This window comes from Fukomys damarensis, unplaced genomic scaffold (genome assembly GCF_012274545.1).
Source record: "Fukomys damarensis isolate Sample0158 unplaced genomic scaffold, DMR_v1.0_HiC HiC_scaffold_26, whole genome shotgun sequence".
Lineage (NCBI taxonomy): Eukaryota > Metazoa > Chordata > Mammalia > Rodentia > Bathyergidae > Fukomys > Fukomys damarensis.
The window spans coordinates 24,349,446-24,365,528 of NW_022900938.1; the positions used below are offsets into that span (position 1 = coordinate 24,349,446).

Genomic DNA, 16,083 nt, shown 5'->3' on the forward strand with positions numbered 1-16,083 from the left:
ATATATATATATAAAATCGTTGCTTCTAAATCAGTTTTCTCTCAAATCCCTATCTTTTGATTTCAAAAAGTTCTTCTGATTCTCCTTTTTTTAAAATTTTGAATGCTTTTCGAGTTCTCTTCTGAGTTTTTTTGAAATCTGACTTATGTTCTCTCTTTCCTTAAATCATTATTGTAATGTATTTTAGCAAGTTTTAAAAAAGTAGTTTACTATTTTAATCTATTTTGTGGATATGCATTTATTATTAAGATATTACTCTGTACCTTACTCTTTTTTTGTGTAATTTTATGTAGTTGACCCTCATCATTTTCTGTTGCTTTTGTGTGCATGTGTGATATTGGATGTCTTTTACACTAAGATGATTTTTGCAGTGCCATTTCTCAGAGAACTCCCTCTGCTGTTTGTTTTGGGCTCTCTTCAGCCAGAATAATAGCAGTGTGTCATTTGCTTTCTGAGATTTCTAGGCCTGGTCCTTCTCTACGTTTTTTAATTCTTTTTTTCTATTTTTTTTCTTCTTTTTATTGAGTTTATTGGTACAATCTAGGTATACAATACAATGACATTCATCATTGGGATTCTGTACCTTTACATAATAGGTCTTGATTCTCATTTTTTCCCCTTGTCCCTGCCCTCCCGCACCCCCTCCTCCCGTCCCCATTTACAAAGACTTTATTTCTATTTTTTCAGTTTCTCATATTTTTTTCCTCTCCCATATTACCTTTCCCCCACCCTTCCCACTTTCCCTACACCTTTAGCCCTTTACTTCCTATTTCACATTATTAATTATCTCATTAGGATCCTGTGTACTAGTATAGTTTTTCACACCAGAGAAACTATTTGGTATTTCAGTTAAAGAAATCTCTGTATGAACATTAAAAATAGGGAATCCTAAAATAAAACTAAAAAGGAAAGTAAAAGAGAAAAGGCAATGATGTAACATTAAAATAATCCTTAATTCTGGAGATGAAAATGGTCCCTGAACACATTTAAATTGCTTCTCGCTCATAGTTTTATCTTATTCCTTTTTCATTATTTAGAGAATACTTTATTAGTTTCTGTAATCAAACCCACGTAGATATGACCTTACATATTTAGTACGATGTGTTACCCCTGTACACAGGGGAAAAAAAATAAATTAATTAATTAATTAACATTTCTAGACCAATATGGTTGTCCATTTCTGTACAATGCCAAGTCAACACAGTAAATTGGGATGACGTTTTCCAAAGTTGGCAGCACCGTTGAAGTTTCCCAAAATTCAATTTTACAGCTTTTCCAGGTTCTGCAGTCATCTAAACAAAATTATAGAGATTTAGCACATTCCATTAAAACAAAGAAAAGAATAATATCCAGAAAACAGCAAAGTTTTGTTGCTGCTGTGGTACCTGGCACCATTTTTTCTGTTAGCCTCTTAATCATCATCTGGAAAGAGAACATTCTAGAGTAATATCATTAAATGTAGCTCTGATAAAGCACGGTCCCTACTATGTATCATAAAGCAGGTACTAGATATTTTACATTCATAGAGGTATGATACAGTACTGTCCTACATCAATAATACTAGATTCAGTTTTGGTTTGAATTTTACTTTGTCTGCAAATAAGATTGCTACCCCTGTTTTTTTCTGGGCTCCTGTCACATGGAGAATTGTTTTCTATCTTTTCACTTTCAGTCTATGGGCTTCTTTTTGCACTAGGTGTGTTTCTTGTATACAACATATTGTTGGATTTTGCTTCTTATTCCATTTTGCCAGTCTATTTCTCTTGATTGGTGAGTTGAGGCCATTGACATTGCTGGTTATAACTGATATGTACTGACTTATTATTGACATGTTATTGGCCTTTTGTTGACTCTTTTTACTTTTTCACCTTCTCCTTTTAATTTCTTGCCTTGCCTATTTGATTTGCTCTGTTGGGCCTCATGGTGTTGTTGCCTTCATTGTCTTTTTCTAGGATCTTGTTTAGAATTGCTTGTAGTGCTGGTTTGGTATTCATGTAGTTTCTCAGGTGTTCTTTGTCGTGGAAGTGTCTTATTTCCCCATCCATTTTGAAAGAGAGTTTTGCTGGATACATCAGTCTAGGTTGGAGGTTGTTCTCTTTTAGTACTTGAAATATCTCATTCCAGGCTCTCCTTGCCCCAAGGGTTTGTGTTGAAAAGTCTGCTGTGATTCTGATGGGCTTTCCTTTGTATGTGATTTGTTTCTTTTCTCTTACTGCTTGTAGTATTTTGTTCTTCTGTTGGGTTTCTGGGATCTTGATTATTATATGTCTAGGTGTAGATTTTTTTTGATTGTAGCTAGTTGGGGTCCTATATGCCTCAGTTATCTGAATGTCAAATTCTTCCCCTCTGTTTGGGAAGTTTTCTGTCATTAATTCTGCAAACAGCTTTTTTAAGTCATTTGTATTTTCTCCTGCTACTTCATGTATTCCTATCAGTCTTATGTTATTCTTCTTTGCATCATCTAGGAGTTGTTGGATCGATTTCTCATGATCTCTTACTGTTTTTAAGAGACCTCTCTTTTCATGGTCACTGACTGCAATCTTATCTTCTATATCTGAGAGCCTATCTTCGCATTCTTTTATTCTGTTGCGTACACTTTCAATAGAGTGTTTAATCTCCTGGATATCTGTTTGAATCTGTTTTATGGATTCCATTTCTTTCCTATGTTGGGCGTTTATTTTTTCCATTTCTTTCTTATGCTGGGTCTTCATGGCTTCTATCATGGTCCTGAGCTCATCTATTTTTTTGTCAGTTTCTGCTCTAGAGTCTCGAATCACGACTTCCATTTTGCTCACTATCTCTATGGTTATCTGGGAAATTATTTCTGTTTTGAATTTTTCCAGAGCCTGATTGATCTGTTTTGTTACTTCCTGTGCTTTGAGTTCAGGGTGTCCTGGTGGTTCACTATTGGCCTTTTCATCCTCATTTGCCCTACTGTTTACCATTGGTAAACTGGAAGTCTGTCCTTGTGTCTTGCTTAAGTGTTTTCTCATTTTAATTTTTGTTGTCGGGCTGTCCTTGGTTTAATCTCTGGATTATCACCCAAATCTTCCTGATATAGTTGTGCCCTAGCTTCTGTGTCTCTAATGACCCACAGACTTTCTCATCTTCATAACATCAGAGAAAACAGCTCATCAAATCAACGGCAATGCTTTACCCCAACTGATACAATCAGCAACACATTAAGATCAAGCACAACTTGGACACTGACCACCTGTGGTAGTCACTAGTCTATCACCCTTAAATCATTTGAATTAAATTGAAATTAAGAAGCAGTCCAGAACATGTCTGCAGTGAACAAAATTTCAATATAGTGTATTTACCATTTAATGGCTCAGACAGAGTGAGGATGCAAGACCCCTGATCTCAGTTAGCTGATGGCTGAACCCCCTGAAGCTGACTGACCTCAGGCTGCAAGGCCCAGATTGAGTTCCCCATCCCTTTTGAATGGTTGAACTCCACAATGTTCTATTACAGATTTCCCACACCCTTCCTTTAAAGATGTTCAAAGTTGGGAACTCAGAAAAATACCCTTGGTGACCACCTCTGTCTTTGCAGAGTGGGTCCAAAGACGCACAGTCAGTGCTGATGGCTGAACCCCCTGAAGCTGACTGACCTCAGGCTGCAAGGCCCAGATTGAGTTCCCCATCCTTCTTGAATGGTTGAACTCCACAATGTTCTATTACAGATTTCCCACACCCTTCCTTTAAAGATGTTCAAAGTTGGGAACTCAGAAAAATACCCTTGGTGACCACCTCTGTCTTTGCAGAGTGGGTCCAAAGACTGGCACAGTCAGGAGGTCTGAGAGTGCGGTGGGGGGGTTATGGGGGTTCAGGGGCTACCTTCCCGGCACTTGAGCGATGGCGGCTGGGTCGGGAGCAGGCGTGGCTCCCTTCTCTACTTTTATCTGGACAATCCTTTTCCTTTATTGCCATTATACTTCCCTTTTATGGAAAGGTCTATTTCAAGAATTTTAGAGGATAGACTGTTCTGACATCTTAAACTTCACTGTGGACTCCTTGCACTTAGTTACTATTTGAAAAGGCAAAACCTTTCCAAATGTAACTTCTCTGCTCAAATTGACTGCTGGTATTGGTATGTTACTGCTTGCTCTTTTGGGAGTATCTTGTTCTCAGTTCTGGCAGATAGCCTGTTTCCTTCTACTTCTTTCCAGTGCAGATAATGATAACATGTAGGTCTTGTCCCCATCTGCTGCTTTTTGAAGGGGAGAGGGGTGTGTGGGGATTTTTATCACCTAGTTTTGTTGTAAATGTTATCTGTGGGGCTTTGATTTAGTATTTACATTTTACATTTGTTTTCATGGAGATTTACAGAATGTTCAAAAATTTTGCCTCTAACTCCATTGTTCAGAAATCTTTCTAATGTATCATTTAATTGCCATTGATGTTCTTTTTTCAAGTTTGACAGACTTGCTGTATTTAGATTTTAACTTTCCAAATTCTCTTCAAATCTTAATCATTTCAAGAGTTATCGTGTATTGGAAACAGCCTTTACAGAGCCCAATATTGTACTGGGCAAGTACATAATTGGTCAAAGAGTCAGTTCGGAAATTTATCTTGGGTTTGTTTGGGCCAACTTGTAACTTCTTTGTAGTAGGGTTACTGTTAGATAGTGTTTCATTATTTGTAATAGTAGGCAGCTACTCCTACAAGTGGAAGGGAAACATAGAGTTATCAGCTGGCCTACATGAAGTTAATTCATGCATCATTTTGGCATATATGCCATAATCTGTCAGCCTCTGGCCAAAACATTCCCAGAAGACATTGTTCCAGTGAATTGATAGCATAAAAAAATCAACAAAATAACCATTACAGGAGTATGTTGGACAAAAAAAATTCTCATTGGATAAAATGATAATTTCTTTCTGTTTTCACAGTTCAAAAATATTGTCAAGGAATTGGGGGAACTCTTGAGTAAAACAGTGATTAGGATAATATTGGTTTATTTAAAGATAAAGTTGGTACAAACAAAAAATAAGGTCAGTTTATTAATACGAAACTGTTAAAAGGATAGGTAGAAATTATGATGGAATTTGATTATTGTAAAGGGAACCAAGGAGTACAAATAATTCTTTTGGCCAACTGATACATTGAGTTTTATATTGGATAGTTATTTTATTGATTTTGTTATCAGTTACTTTGCTTTTATTTTTATTAGTACAGATTGCAGTACATAATGATTGCATTCTTTGTAAGGAGTTGGTACATGTGCATAACACACGGTAATTCCTTTTCTTCACCCTTTTCTCCATCCTTCTTATCTCCCTCCCTCCATCTCTTGATTCTGTTCCCGTTTTAAGATCTATCTCCCTGGTTCTTACTTTTATTTAGCTCTTTATATTTAAACTTGTGTCTGATTTATTGCACTTAACATTATGGTCTCTAAGATTTAGCTATTATGAATTGTGCTGCTATAAACATGCCTGTGCATGTATCACTAATGTGATGTTTTTAACTCTTTTGGGAAGATACCTAGAAGGCAATAGCTGGGTTGGATGGAATTTCTTGTTTTAGTTATTTGAGGGATCTCTATACTGGCTTCCATAGAGGTTGTACTGATTTACACTTCCACCAACAATACAGAAATTGTCAAAGATTAAATAGTTGAACGTAACTCTGTTAATGTGCTAGAATCTAATGAATTTTTCATTTTAAGTTTGTGGATTGTGTGACATGCAAGTTTTTAGTCCAGAAAAGTTGTTTTATAAATTTTTTAAAAAGTAAGGTTTCTAATAAAGAAAAAAGAATGTGATTGGAGTTGTTTTTGCATCCTGTTTTATACCATTGATCCATGTGCCCATTTTTGTGTCAGTACTATTTTTATCACTGAAGCTTTATAGTATAATTTGAAATTCAGGCTTGTGATGCTTATATTATCCAGGATTGCTTTTGCTCTTTTGAGTCTCTTCTGGTTCCATATGAATTTTACAATTATTTGCTCCAATTCTGTGAATAATGTTATTGTATTTTGATTGAGATTGTATTAAATCTGTGAATCAGTTTTGGAAGTATGGCCATTTTGACTATATTGGTTTTTCCTATCCAGGAACAGGGAATATCTTTGCATTTTCTGATGTTGTCTTCAATCTCCTTTTTTAGAGTGCTATAGTTTTTGTTGTAGTGGTCTTTCACTTCCTTAGTTAGATTAATTCCTATTTAATTTTTCTTGGTGTTATTGTGGTTGATATTTTTTTCCTAATTTCTTTCTCAGTTCAGTATTTGTATACACGGACACTGTTGATTTCTGTGTTTGTGTCATGCTACGTGGCTGAATTTGGTTATTAATTCTAGGAGTCGTGTGGTGGAATTTTTTGTCTTCTATGTAGAGGATCATGCCATTTCCTACCATTTGCGTATAGGAAATTACTTTTTCCTCTCCTGTACTTATCTCTTTTATTTCTTTTTCTCACCTAATTGCTCTTGCTAATGTTTTGAGTACTGTGTTGAACAGGAGTGGTGATAGTGGGCATCCTTGTCTTGTTTCTGATTTTAGAGGGAAATTTTTCAGTTTTTTCCCATTTAATATGATGTTGGCAGTTGATTTGTCATGTATTTTATTAGACTGCCCTAAGTCCTTCTGTACCTGTTTTTTTCAGTGTTTTTTTTTTAATTATGAATGGGTGTTGAATTTTTGTCAAATTTCTGTGACTATTCAGATGATCGTGTGATTTTTGTCCTTCTATTTATGTAAAGTATTACATGTATTGATTGTGTATTCTGAATTGAAGCCTAGTCATGATGTATGATCTTTTTGATGCTTCGTTGTATTCCATTTGTCAGCATTTTTTGTTGAGGATTGTTGCATCTATATTCATTGAAGAGATTGGCCTATAGTTCTTTTTTGGTTGGATCCTTGTTGGATTTGAAACCGGGGTAATGTTAGCTTTGGTAATGACTTTGGGAATACACTTTCCCTTTTAGTTTCATAAAAGAGCTGAGGAGCATTGGTGTTAGATCTTTCTGAAGTTCTTGTGTAATTTAGCAGTGGATCTATTCAGCCCTCGACTTTTCTTGGTTTGTAGTTTTGTTTTTTTAATTACTGCTTCAATTTCATTGCCAGTTACTGAATTATTCAGGGTTTTATTTCTTTTTTGTTCAATTTGGTAATTTATATGTATCTAGAAATTTATTTATTTCTTCTAAGTTCTCCTATTTATTGGCATACAGGTTTGCAAAGTAGTTGCTAATAATCTTCTGTATTTCAGCCATATCCCTTGTGATTGCACCTATTTTTTTTTTATTCCTCCTCAGTACTGGGGATCAAACTCAGGACCTAGCGCTTGCCAGGTAGGCATCATACCACTGAGCTAAATCCCCAGTGTGATTTCACCTTTTTTTGTTTCTAATTGCATTGATTAGGGTCTTTTGGATTGTCTCTTTTGTTTATTCTTTTGAAGAATCTGCTCTTTGATTTATTGATTCTTTGTGTTCTTAAGTTTCAACCTCATTGACTTCTACTTTGATCTTTATAATTTCCTTACTTGCACTAGTTTTGGATTTGGATTCTTGTTTCTCCTAGGATCTTGAGGTGCATCATTAGGTTCTTTGTGGTCTTGCTTTCTTTTGGGGATGTAGGCATTACAGCTGTAAACTTACCTTTTAAGGCTGCTTTCAATGTTTCCAAAAAGATTTGGTATGTGGTATTGGCATTATTGTTTAATTCTCAGAACTGTCTTATTTCTTCTGAAACCCACTGATTATTCAAGAGTATATTGTTTAATTTCCATCTCTTTACATAGTTTCTGTATTTCCTTTTGTCACTGATTTCTAGTATCATTGTACCATTATCTGAACATGGTGTAATTTCAGTTCTTTGCCTTTAGTTAAGCGTGCTTTATTGACTTACGGTTTGTGGTCTACTCTGGGGATAGTTCAACATACTGCTAAGAAGAATGCATTCTGTTGTTGGTTGGAACACTGTAGGTATCTATTTTTTTTAATTGAGTTTATTGATAATTTTTTTTCATTTTCTTTTTCTTTTTGGTGCCAGGGATTGAATTCAGGCCCTTGTGCTTGCTAGGCAGGAAGTGGAACCACTGAGCCAAATCCCTGGCCCGTTGGTACTTTTTAAGTATACAGCACAGTTGCATTCATCATTGGGATCTTGTACCTTTACATGACAGATCTTGGTTCTCATTTTTCCCCTTACCCCTGCTCTCCTTTCACCCACTCCATCCTCCTCTATTTACAAAGACTGTTTCCATGAAAGTTGTTTTCTTTTAGGGGTTGAAACATTTCACTCGTTTTTAAGATTTGTGTTGAGAAGTAAGTTTCATGTAATTCTAATGGGTTTACCTTTAGAAGTGAGTCAATGCTTCTCTCTAAGAACTTTGAAGAATTCTGTTATATGCTTGAACTCTAGGATGTTAAATATGATGTGTTATGGGGAGATTCTTTTTCTAATTGTGGCCATGTAGGGTTCTATATGCCTCACTTGTCTGTATGTTACATTTTTGTCCTATATTTGTGAAGTTTTCTATTTAGTAAAGACGTTTTTAAATGCACTTTGTGCTGTCTTCTGATTTTTCAGTAATTCTACTTAATCTTAATCATCTTTGCATCATGTAGCAGATGCCAGATCTATTTTACATGTTCGCTTGTTGTTATGGTATGCCTCATTAACTGGTCACCAAAACTAGCCTTGTCTCCAAGTTCTGACGCTGCTGCCCATACTTTTGATATAATTTTTAGTCTCTTTTAAAGTTTTCTTTGATACCTTTTTATGGGCTCTACTTTTTTATGCTAATCATTCATGTTATGTACAATTGTGTTTAGTTCAGCTAGCTTTTTATTAGTGTCTTCTGTAGACTTGCTCATTATTTTATATTATTTTATTCTGTTTAGCTGTATCTTTGAATTTGCCAAGTGCATTATTGTTCTGGTGTGCTAGCTCCTCTGTTATAATTTCAAATAATTTGGCTGTGTGGCTTTTTTTTTTGTTCTTTTGTTTTTTGAGACAGGGTCTCACTATGTAGTTGAGACTGAACTCACAGATTGGTCTTGAACTCACAATGATCCTCCTTCCTCAGCCCCCTGAGTGCTGGGATTACAGGTGTGTGCTATCAGGCCCAGTTTGGCTGTGTGGCTTTTACTTTCCTCCCATTAATGCCCCATGGATCAACTTTAGGAGAGTTGGGAGTTTTTCGAGGCATTTTGGTGTTGTGTTTTCTTATATTTCTGTATAGTTATTGTTTGTTTCTTGTGCTGAGGCTGCAGGTTGATTAAAGTAGACAGGTTTATTCCTGGTATGGAGACTTTTCAGTTAATGTCTACTGTTCAGCAGTCCATTCTGGGTGTGGTTAACTGTTGGTCTTTGCCTCTATCCAAGGATCCAGCCATCTCCATTTATTTGAGAGAGAAGGCTGCAGTATATTTTATTGCCCAGTTCTCTGGACATGGGCCACAGTTAATGACACAAAGGCAATCTAGATATTGGCATCCAGAGAAACTCCATTAATATTAACAACTATGTTACCTTGGCTGTAGTAATAAAATTGGAAATAATAATATTGTCAAAGACAAAGTAGACATTTACACACCCTGTGCACCAGCAATGTACTGCCCTAACCATTGAAAAGAGGTCTGTAATTATAGTATAAACACTAAGACAAACCAAATACTGACCTATAGTAAATATTTACTAAATGGAACTTTACCTTTACGAACAATAGAAGAGTATTCAACCTGAATAACATAGAGTTAGCTAGCTGTGTAAAGATTCATAAAGTTTAATAGTTATACTAGTTAAGGTAGAGGGTTGGGGAACTAGAGAATGAAAAAAGTAAAATTCACGTTGCAGCTGACTTGAGCTACTTGTGGTAAGTAGATGACTGTCCCATCAGGTGGCATGAATCACTGGTGGTACACACAGATCTGATCGCTTTTAATTAGTCTTTTTACTAATTAAAATTAATTCAGAGCTGCCTGGCTGCAAGATGTATGGATTAAATCAGTCACCCAGCAGCAAGGCATACAAATAATGGCCCCATCGTGAACATGTTAATGGAAGATGAGAAAGAGGAGAGAAAAGTGAGATAAGGAATCCTATTAAGAAATAGAAGGAAATTAGTATTAGGAAACATTTACTACAAAGAACAAACAAGGAGAAAGAGAAAAAAGAAAAGAAAAACAGCAAATACAGGCAATAAAAGAAACATTAAAAGGAAGAAAAAAACTGTTAAAAGGGGAAAAGAAAAAAGAATTAAATGGGGTGGGGGAGCTCCAGTCCCTCAAAACAAAAAAGTGATGAAGAAAAGAGAAAAATAGTAAAAACGTTTTTAAAAGATTGAGTTGAAAGAATTCCCCTGTGGTCTTGAATTAGTGGTTTCTTTCCAGGATCTCCAAGCAAGAATCTAGCAAGTCACAATTCTCTCTGTCTAACATTAGGGCCTGTGGGTTGTGAGGTACCCTCCTGTTATGGTTTGTGTCTAGATGTCCCTCTAAAGCCTCATCTGGTCATAGGCTGTTTTGGAGGTAGGTGAATCTAGAGCGTGTGATGCTAAAGGGCGTGTGATTACTAATCCATTATCCATGAGCGATTGGTTTGGTACTACCCTAATCCTGGTAGTCTGAATAAGATAAGAGGAACAGAAAGACACTCTTAAGGTCCCTTGTTGCTTTTTGCTGTCTTCCTGCTCAGCAATGAAAGAAAAGTAACTAACACAGCTCCCTACATCACCCCAGACTGTAGTCACTGTCCAAGCTGAGGCCTGTCTATGCTCATATTGATAGGTAGGGAAAAAGTGAGCCCTCTGGTTTCTGCTGCATGTAGGCTAGAGGGCAGGAATTCAAGAAGACTCTTGGACTTAATGTCAGCATTTACCATGCCTGCTTTCTTGCTGTGCATGGTAGGCCCCGTGTGTTTCCTGACCTGAGTTTAAGCTCAGAGAGTCTGTGTCTATCCCAGTCACTTTGAGAGGGTAACACTGGAATCCCTAAAGCTACTAGCCAGATCTATACAGTACTTTCTCCTGGGTCTGCTATCCCTGTGGGCTTACCTTCTCTCCCTAGGCATTGTCTTTGTCCAGGATCAGGTCTGTCAATTAGACCATGCCTGTGCTGCTCCATGCCAGTGGGAAGCAAAGTATAGAACAAGGTTGAAGTTGGCAGATGGTTGTGGCTGGATACTGCATCATCCCGTTGTATTAGGCAGCTTGCTGAATCTTTGCCTCTTCTGTTCCTGGGCATTGGCCTTGTCCATGATCAGGTGGTTTGGTTGGTGGGTGTCTCTATTGCCTGGGTAAGGGCAGTCAAAACACAGAGCTGGCTAGGAGTTTGAAGGTGGACATGGCCAGGACACAGAATCCACAGACATGGAGTTGGGTGAGAGTCAGTGGTGAGGCTCTCTCAGGTTGGCTCCATCTGGTTGTTCAGGGTACACAGCTCCATCCAATCAGCTGGGGGTGTGGCTCCCCAATTACTTTGCTTTAAAAAAAATCGGCTAAAGTCAGGCATGGTAACATATGGAAGACTGAGAGAAAGGAGGATTACAAGTTGGTCTCTTAGAGTATCAAAATGAAAATAAAACCAAAAAACAAAAAACTGAAGAAGAACTGCTGGGTATGTAGCTAAAGTGCAAGGCACTGAGTTCAATGCCTGGTATTTCCTACCCCCAAATTAGGTAATACAACTCAGTTCCTGAAACAGAGCATTACTTTGACTCAGTAAAACTCTAAATGACTCAATAAAGCTTTCCATAGTATTTACAGCGTTAAGTACTTGATATTTCTGATTTTTATTTTGTGTGGCTTTCTTGCTTATAAGGGATCATACTTTATTTTCATTTGTTAAGATAAACTTTATACTTTATAAAATTTTTATTTTAAATTACTCCTAATTCTTATTTTTTAATAAATCTTTAACAGGCCTCAACAAATAATGAAAGCTCTAATCACAGTTTTGGAAGTTTGGGATCTTTAAGTGACAAAGAATCAGAGGTAAGTAATTTCATTTTAAATATGATGCTATTAGAGTAAAAGTTGGAATCGCCTTTTTAATTAGACTCCCTCTGTTCATCGTTATTGGTGCTGAGTTATTTTTTTGGGGGGGTACCAAGGATAAGAGTTAATTATTTTAAAGTTTCTTGTAGAACTAATTTGCTCTACCTCATGATGCGCAATATTCAGATTATAAGGCTGTATTTGGTATTAGAAAATATAATTTCTTTGGTTTTGTAACTAAATTATACTACAGTAGTGATGCATAAATATGTTTAATGGAAGACAGTTATTAGCCTTTATAATTCTATAAGATGAAGGTGGTTTTTTGAGATACACTTCACAGTTTTCTATTATACTTTTCTACTTCTTTTCTTAATCTAATCCCAAATAAGGATTTCTGTACTTAGATGCAAATACATGTTTTTTCTTTTATTTAGAGTTTTATGCGTTCATACTGCTGATTTTCACTTTGCATATTGATAAAAATCTGCCAGATCCTTTCTCCACCCACCCACATACTGACCCTACCAAAAAATGCATAGTATTTTATTAGTAGACATATGCATCCATGATATAGTATATTTTAAGCATGGTATACTTAATGGCATCTTTTAAAATGGGTAAACAGGAATTTCTTTGGGTTTTAACATTCATCTGTTAATGCTATATCTTTATTTTTTGCGGATATAGCCTTTTCTCTCCTCGATTTTTACACAGTTCTGTCACTTAATTTTTCATATTTACGTGTATGTGTGTTACTGTGTGTGTGTGTGTGTGTGTGTTCCTTGTCAGTGTTAGCTTAACTTTTTGAACCATTTCTGTCTCTTCTTCTACTTGAGTTAGTGTAGATATATCATCTTGATAGTACCCGGAGGATATTAATGCTCAGTAACTCTGGCATTTGGTTTCAGTGTTCGGCAGAAAGGGAGGTTCTAAGGTGGCATCTTTTTAGTCCTTTGTTATTGAAAGCACCTAGGGCTCTCCAGGTGGATAGTTTTGTGAAGTTCTGTGCAGGCACCCTGACCCTCCAAAGGAGTGTGGCAGAGGGTTCTCACTCATCAGGCTTTCCCTTCCACAGAGACAACTGGCAGGCAGCTGAAAGGACCGTGCAAGTGACGGGACTTTATCTGCAGTAGGTTCCCTTGAGGTAAGCGTTAGTAGCCTGTGGAACACCAGCTTATGGCAGTTCAGTCTTTTTGTTTTTTATTTTTATTTTTTCAAATTAGTACATTTAGATAGTAGGTCCTTTAAAATGGAAAGTTTAGCTCTAGTCAAAGTACAGATTTTTAAAAACTATCAAGAATGTTTTTATTTTATATTTTTCCTAGATTTTGGAAAATTTCTTGATATTTTCATAGAGTTAAGTATATTCAATAATCTTACATGCTTTTTCATAGTCTATGTGTTACGAAGGACAATAAAGTAATTTTAAATAGTTTCTGTTCACCAAATATATTTTTAATAGGTTTTTTAAATAGTAAAACATAACAGTGAAAGAAATGCACATATTTCAATTATATCTTCTATGTTCCTTGTAGCTACCTATGTTCCAATATAAGATTCAGTATTTGGATGCATAACAGAGAAATTAGTCTGTAAGAAAATTCCCCTTGCTTACATTTTTAGTTAAAATGTTGGTGTTTTAGTTTTGTTTTAAAACATACATAGTTTGCAGAGTAACACAACTTGGTTAACCATTAAGATATACATAGAAGTTTGGGGCAGCAGTAGAAAATCTTGAAAAAACTTTTGGTTTTTTGCTGTATCTGAGATTTTTTACAAATTAATAGGTAAAGTTAGTGGCACAATAGTTGGAAATTACTGTAGATTGTATAATTTTCCTTAATATTCAGAGTGACTTTTTGTTATTATTACTATTGTTTATCTGTCTTTCCATGTAAAAAGTTAAATACCAGTTTTTAGCTCTATCAGAGGTACCTTCATGAGTAAATTCCATTGAGATGAAATTTCATACATATAAAATTACAGATATTAATGGTTCATTAACTAAAGAGGTCAAGAATAAACTGTTGAAAAAAAATACTGATATTTTTCCCTGGTACATGTAGGGATAAATTCTATATACTACTGTACTATTTTCGATATATCACTTAATTCTTTTGGCAATCTATTTCCTAATTCACTAGATTTTTTTAAATAATAGTTTTTGTTATTTTATTTTATAAAAAATTTTCATAACCACCTATTAAGAGACTAGCAATAGTTATTGCATTGTTTGTATATCATTACCTTCGAAGCAGTTACTCAGTAGAAGATATAAACTGAACAGATTCTTACCCAAAAAAAAGATGACACAAACTTTTTTTTTCAACAAACTAAGATAAACTATTTAGTTTTTGGTAGTTTTTGTTTTTGTTTTTGAGCAAATAGTACTAGATGGTTTATTTATTTTCCTTCAAAGAGCTATCCCCTACCGCCCACCCATACCTTACCCTCACTTCTTTTGGCTTTTCTTCCTGGTCTTCATTTCCATATTTCAAGATAAATAATATGTATACTTTGTTACGCTTCATCATTTGAACATTATCCATTGATGCTTTCTTAAGTTTTGTTGTAATTTTAGTTGATTAAAGTTCACTTTCTCTATGTTGTATCCTTCTACTAATACTCTTTTTCAGACACCCAGGATCATCTTATTTTATTCTTTGCTGTTACTATGAAAACTAAAAAGCATCAACAGTCACTGTTAGGTTGATAGAATCTACTCATTTTATATATGAATTACTTTATTATATGTGAATTTGATTCATTTCTAAATGTAGAATTGTAGAACTAAAAAGTTCCTCTTATTAATGAAATCCCCTGGCAGGTAGGATGTTATTAGTTTTATTTTATTTTATATTACTCTAGATCTCTTCAATCAGGATTCAGAAATTCAGTATTATTTGCAGTAAGCATTTATTGCATATCTGTTATGTTCTAATCTCTGGGTCAAGCACAGACTATAAACATGAATAGGATACAATTTCTGCCTTCAAATGAGACCAGTGGCTAGTAGGACAGACAGACAATTATAGACACTATTTCATGGATTGTGGGCTGTGCAGTAACAAACATACAGATAGACACAGGGATGGGGTGTGGCAGCAAGGAGTAACTGGACCCCTGTTTCACCTGCCTGCTGGGGAAGGTAGACAAAGATGTCTCTTCACCTTCAAAAAAGAGGTGGTAGTTGAGCTATTAAATTCTGTGAATTCATCCCAGGGGACAAAGGCAAAGTAGGAAAAGGTGGCAGGCAATGGGACTAGAGTATTGTTTGCTTTTGTGTGGCAACATGGAAAGTAGTTTGATTATAAATATAGGTCACTGGTCCTTGACCCCTGATGCACTTTAGATGACCTGAGAGACCTTGCAAAACACTAAACTGCCTAGTTGAGTACGTGGTTTGAAAACTTCTGGTGTAGGGACTATGTACAAGAATGGTGAGAGAAGGGCTTGTGTCAGGTTTTGAAGGTCTTAATTTTATGGTAAAGAATTTGGACTTTAAATGATGGAGAGCCATTGAAGCTGGGGAAACAAAGACCCCCCCCAAAAAAAAAATTATAAAAGACTCCTACTAGTGGCAGTGTGAAGGATAGGATTTGAGGGAGGCAAACCTATGCTAGGGAGGTCCCTTTGTGAAGAACTACTACCTGCTTTTGTAAAACTCCAAGCCTCCAGGATTTAATTTTAGGAACAGAGATTTATTTCCAGATTTGATTTTTTTTTTCAGGTTTGATTTTTGAACACTGCTTTCTCCTTCAGGTTCTCTAACATTCCTGAGAAGATACTGAGACCATTGCCATCTCAGACCATGCTTCTCAAAAGATCCACTGTGTCCATATGCCTGTAGGTCTGCATAAGTGTTTGCATTTCTCACAAGCTCCTACAAGTTTTGATCACAAGTTTTGAGACCAGCCCGTACAGTATGGCAACTTAACAAGGCAGTTTGTCTCAAAATAAAAAGTTTTATAAGCGCTGGTATATCACTCAGTGCAAATGCCTTAGGTTCAATCCCTAGTACCACAAAAAAAGTTTTGAAAGGAGTGGGTGGGGGGAAATAACAGGAACATACAGTGATGTAAAAATACCTAGACTGAAAAGTATTTAGGTTTAGTGCCTTA

At 35.9% G+C, this 16,083-nt stretch overlaps 1 protein-coding gene across 4 annotated transcripts in view; it reads left to right on the plus strand.

Moving 5' to 3' along the window:
• Tlk1 (tousled like kinase 1) overlaps nucleotides 1-16,083 on the plus strand; it is a 92,646-nt gene that overhangs the window by 14,411 nt on the left and 62,152 nt on the right. For 3 of the 4 annotated variants that reach the window (XM_010606968.1, XM_010606969.1, XM_010606970.1), the window contains one exon: nucleotides 11,885-11,956. In XM_010606968.1, the coding sequence (XP_010605270.1) occupies nucleotides 11,885-11,956 (72 nt within the window). Of the gene's footprint in view, nucleotides 1-11,884; nucleotides 11,957-13,037; nucleotides 13,107-16,083 lie in introns of those variants that run through there. The other variant, XM_010606971.1, reaches the window with a different exon arrangement.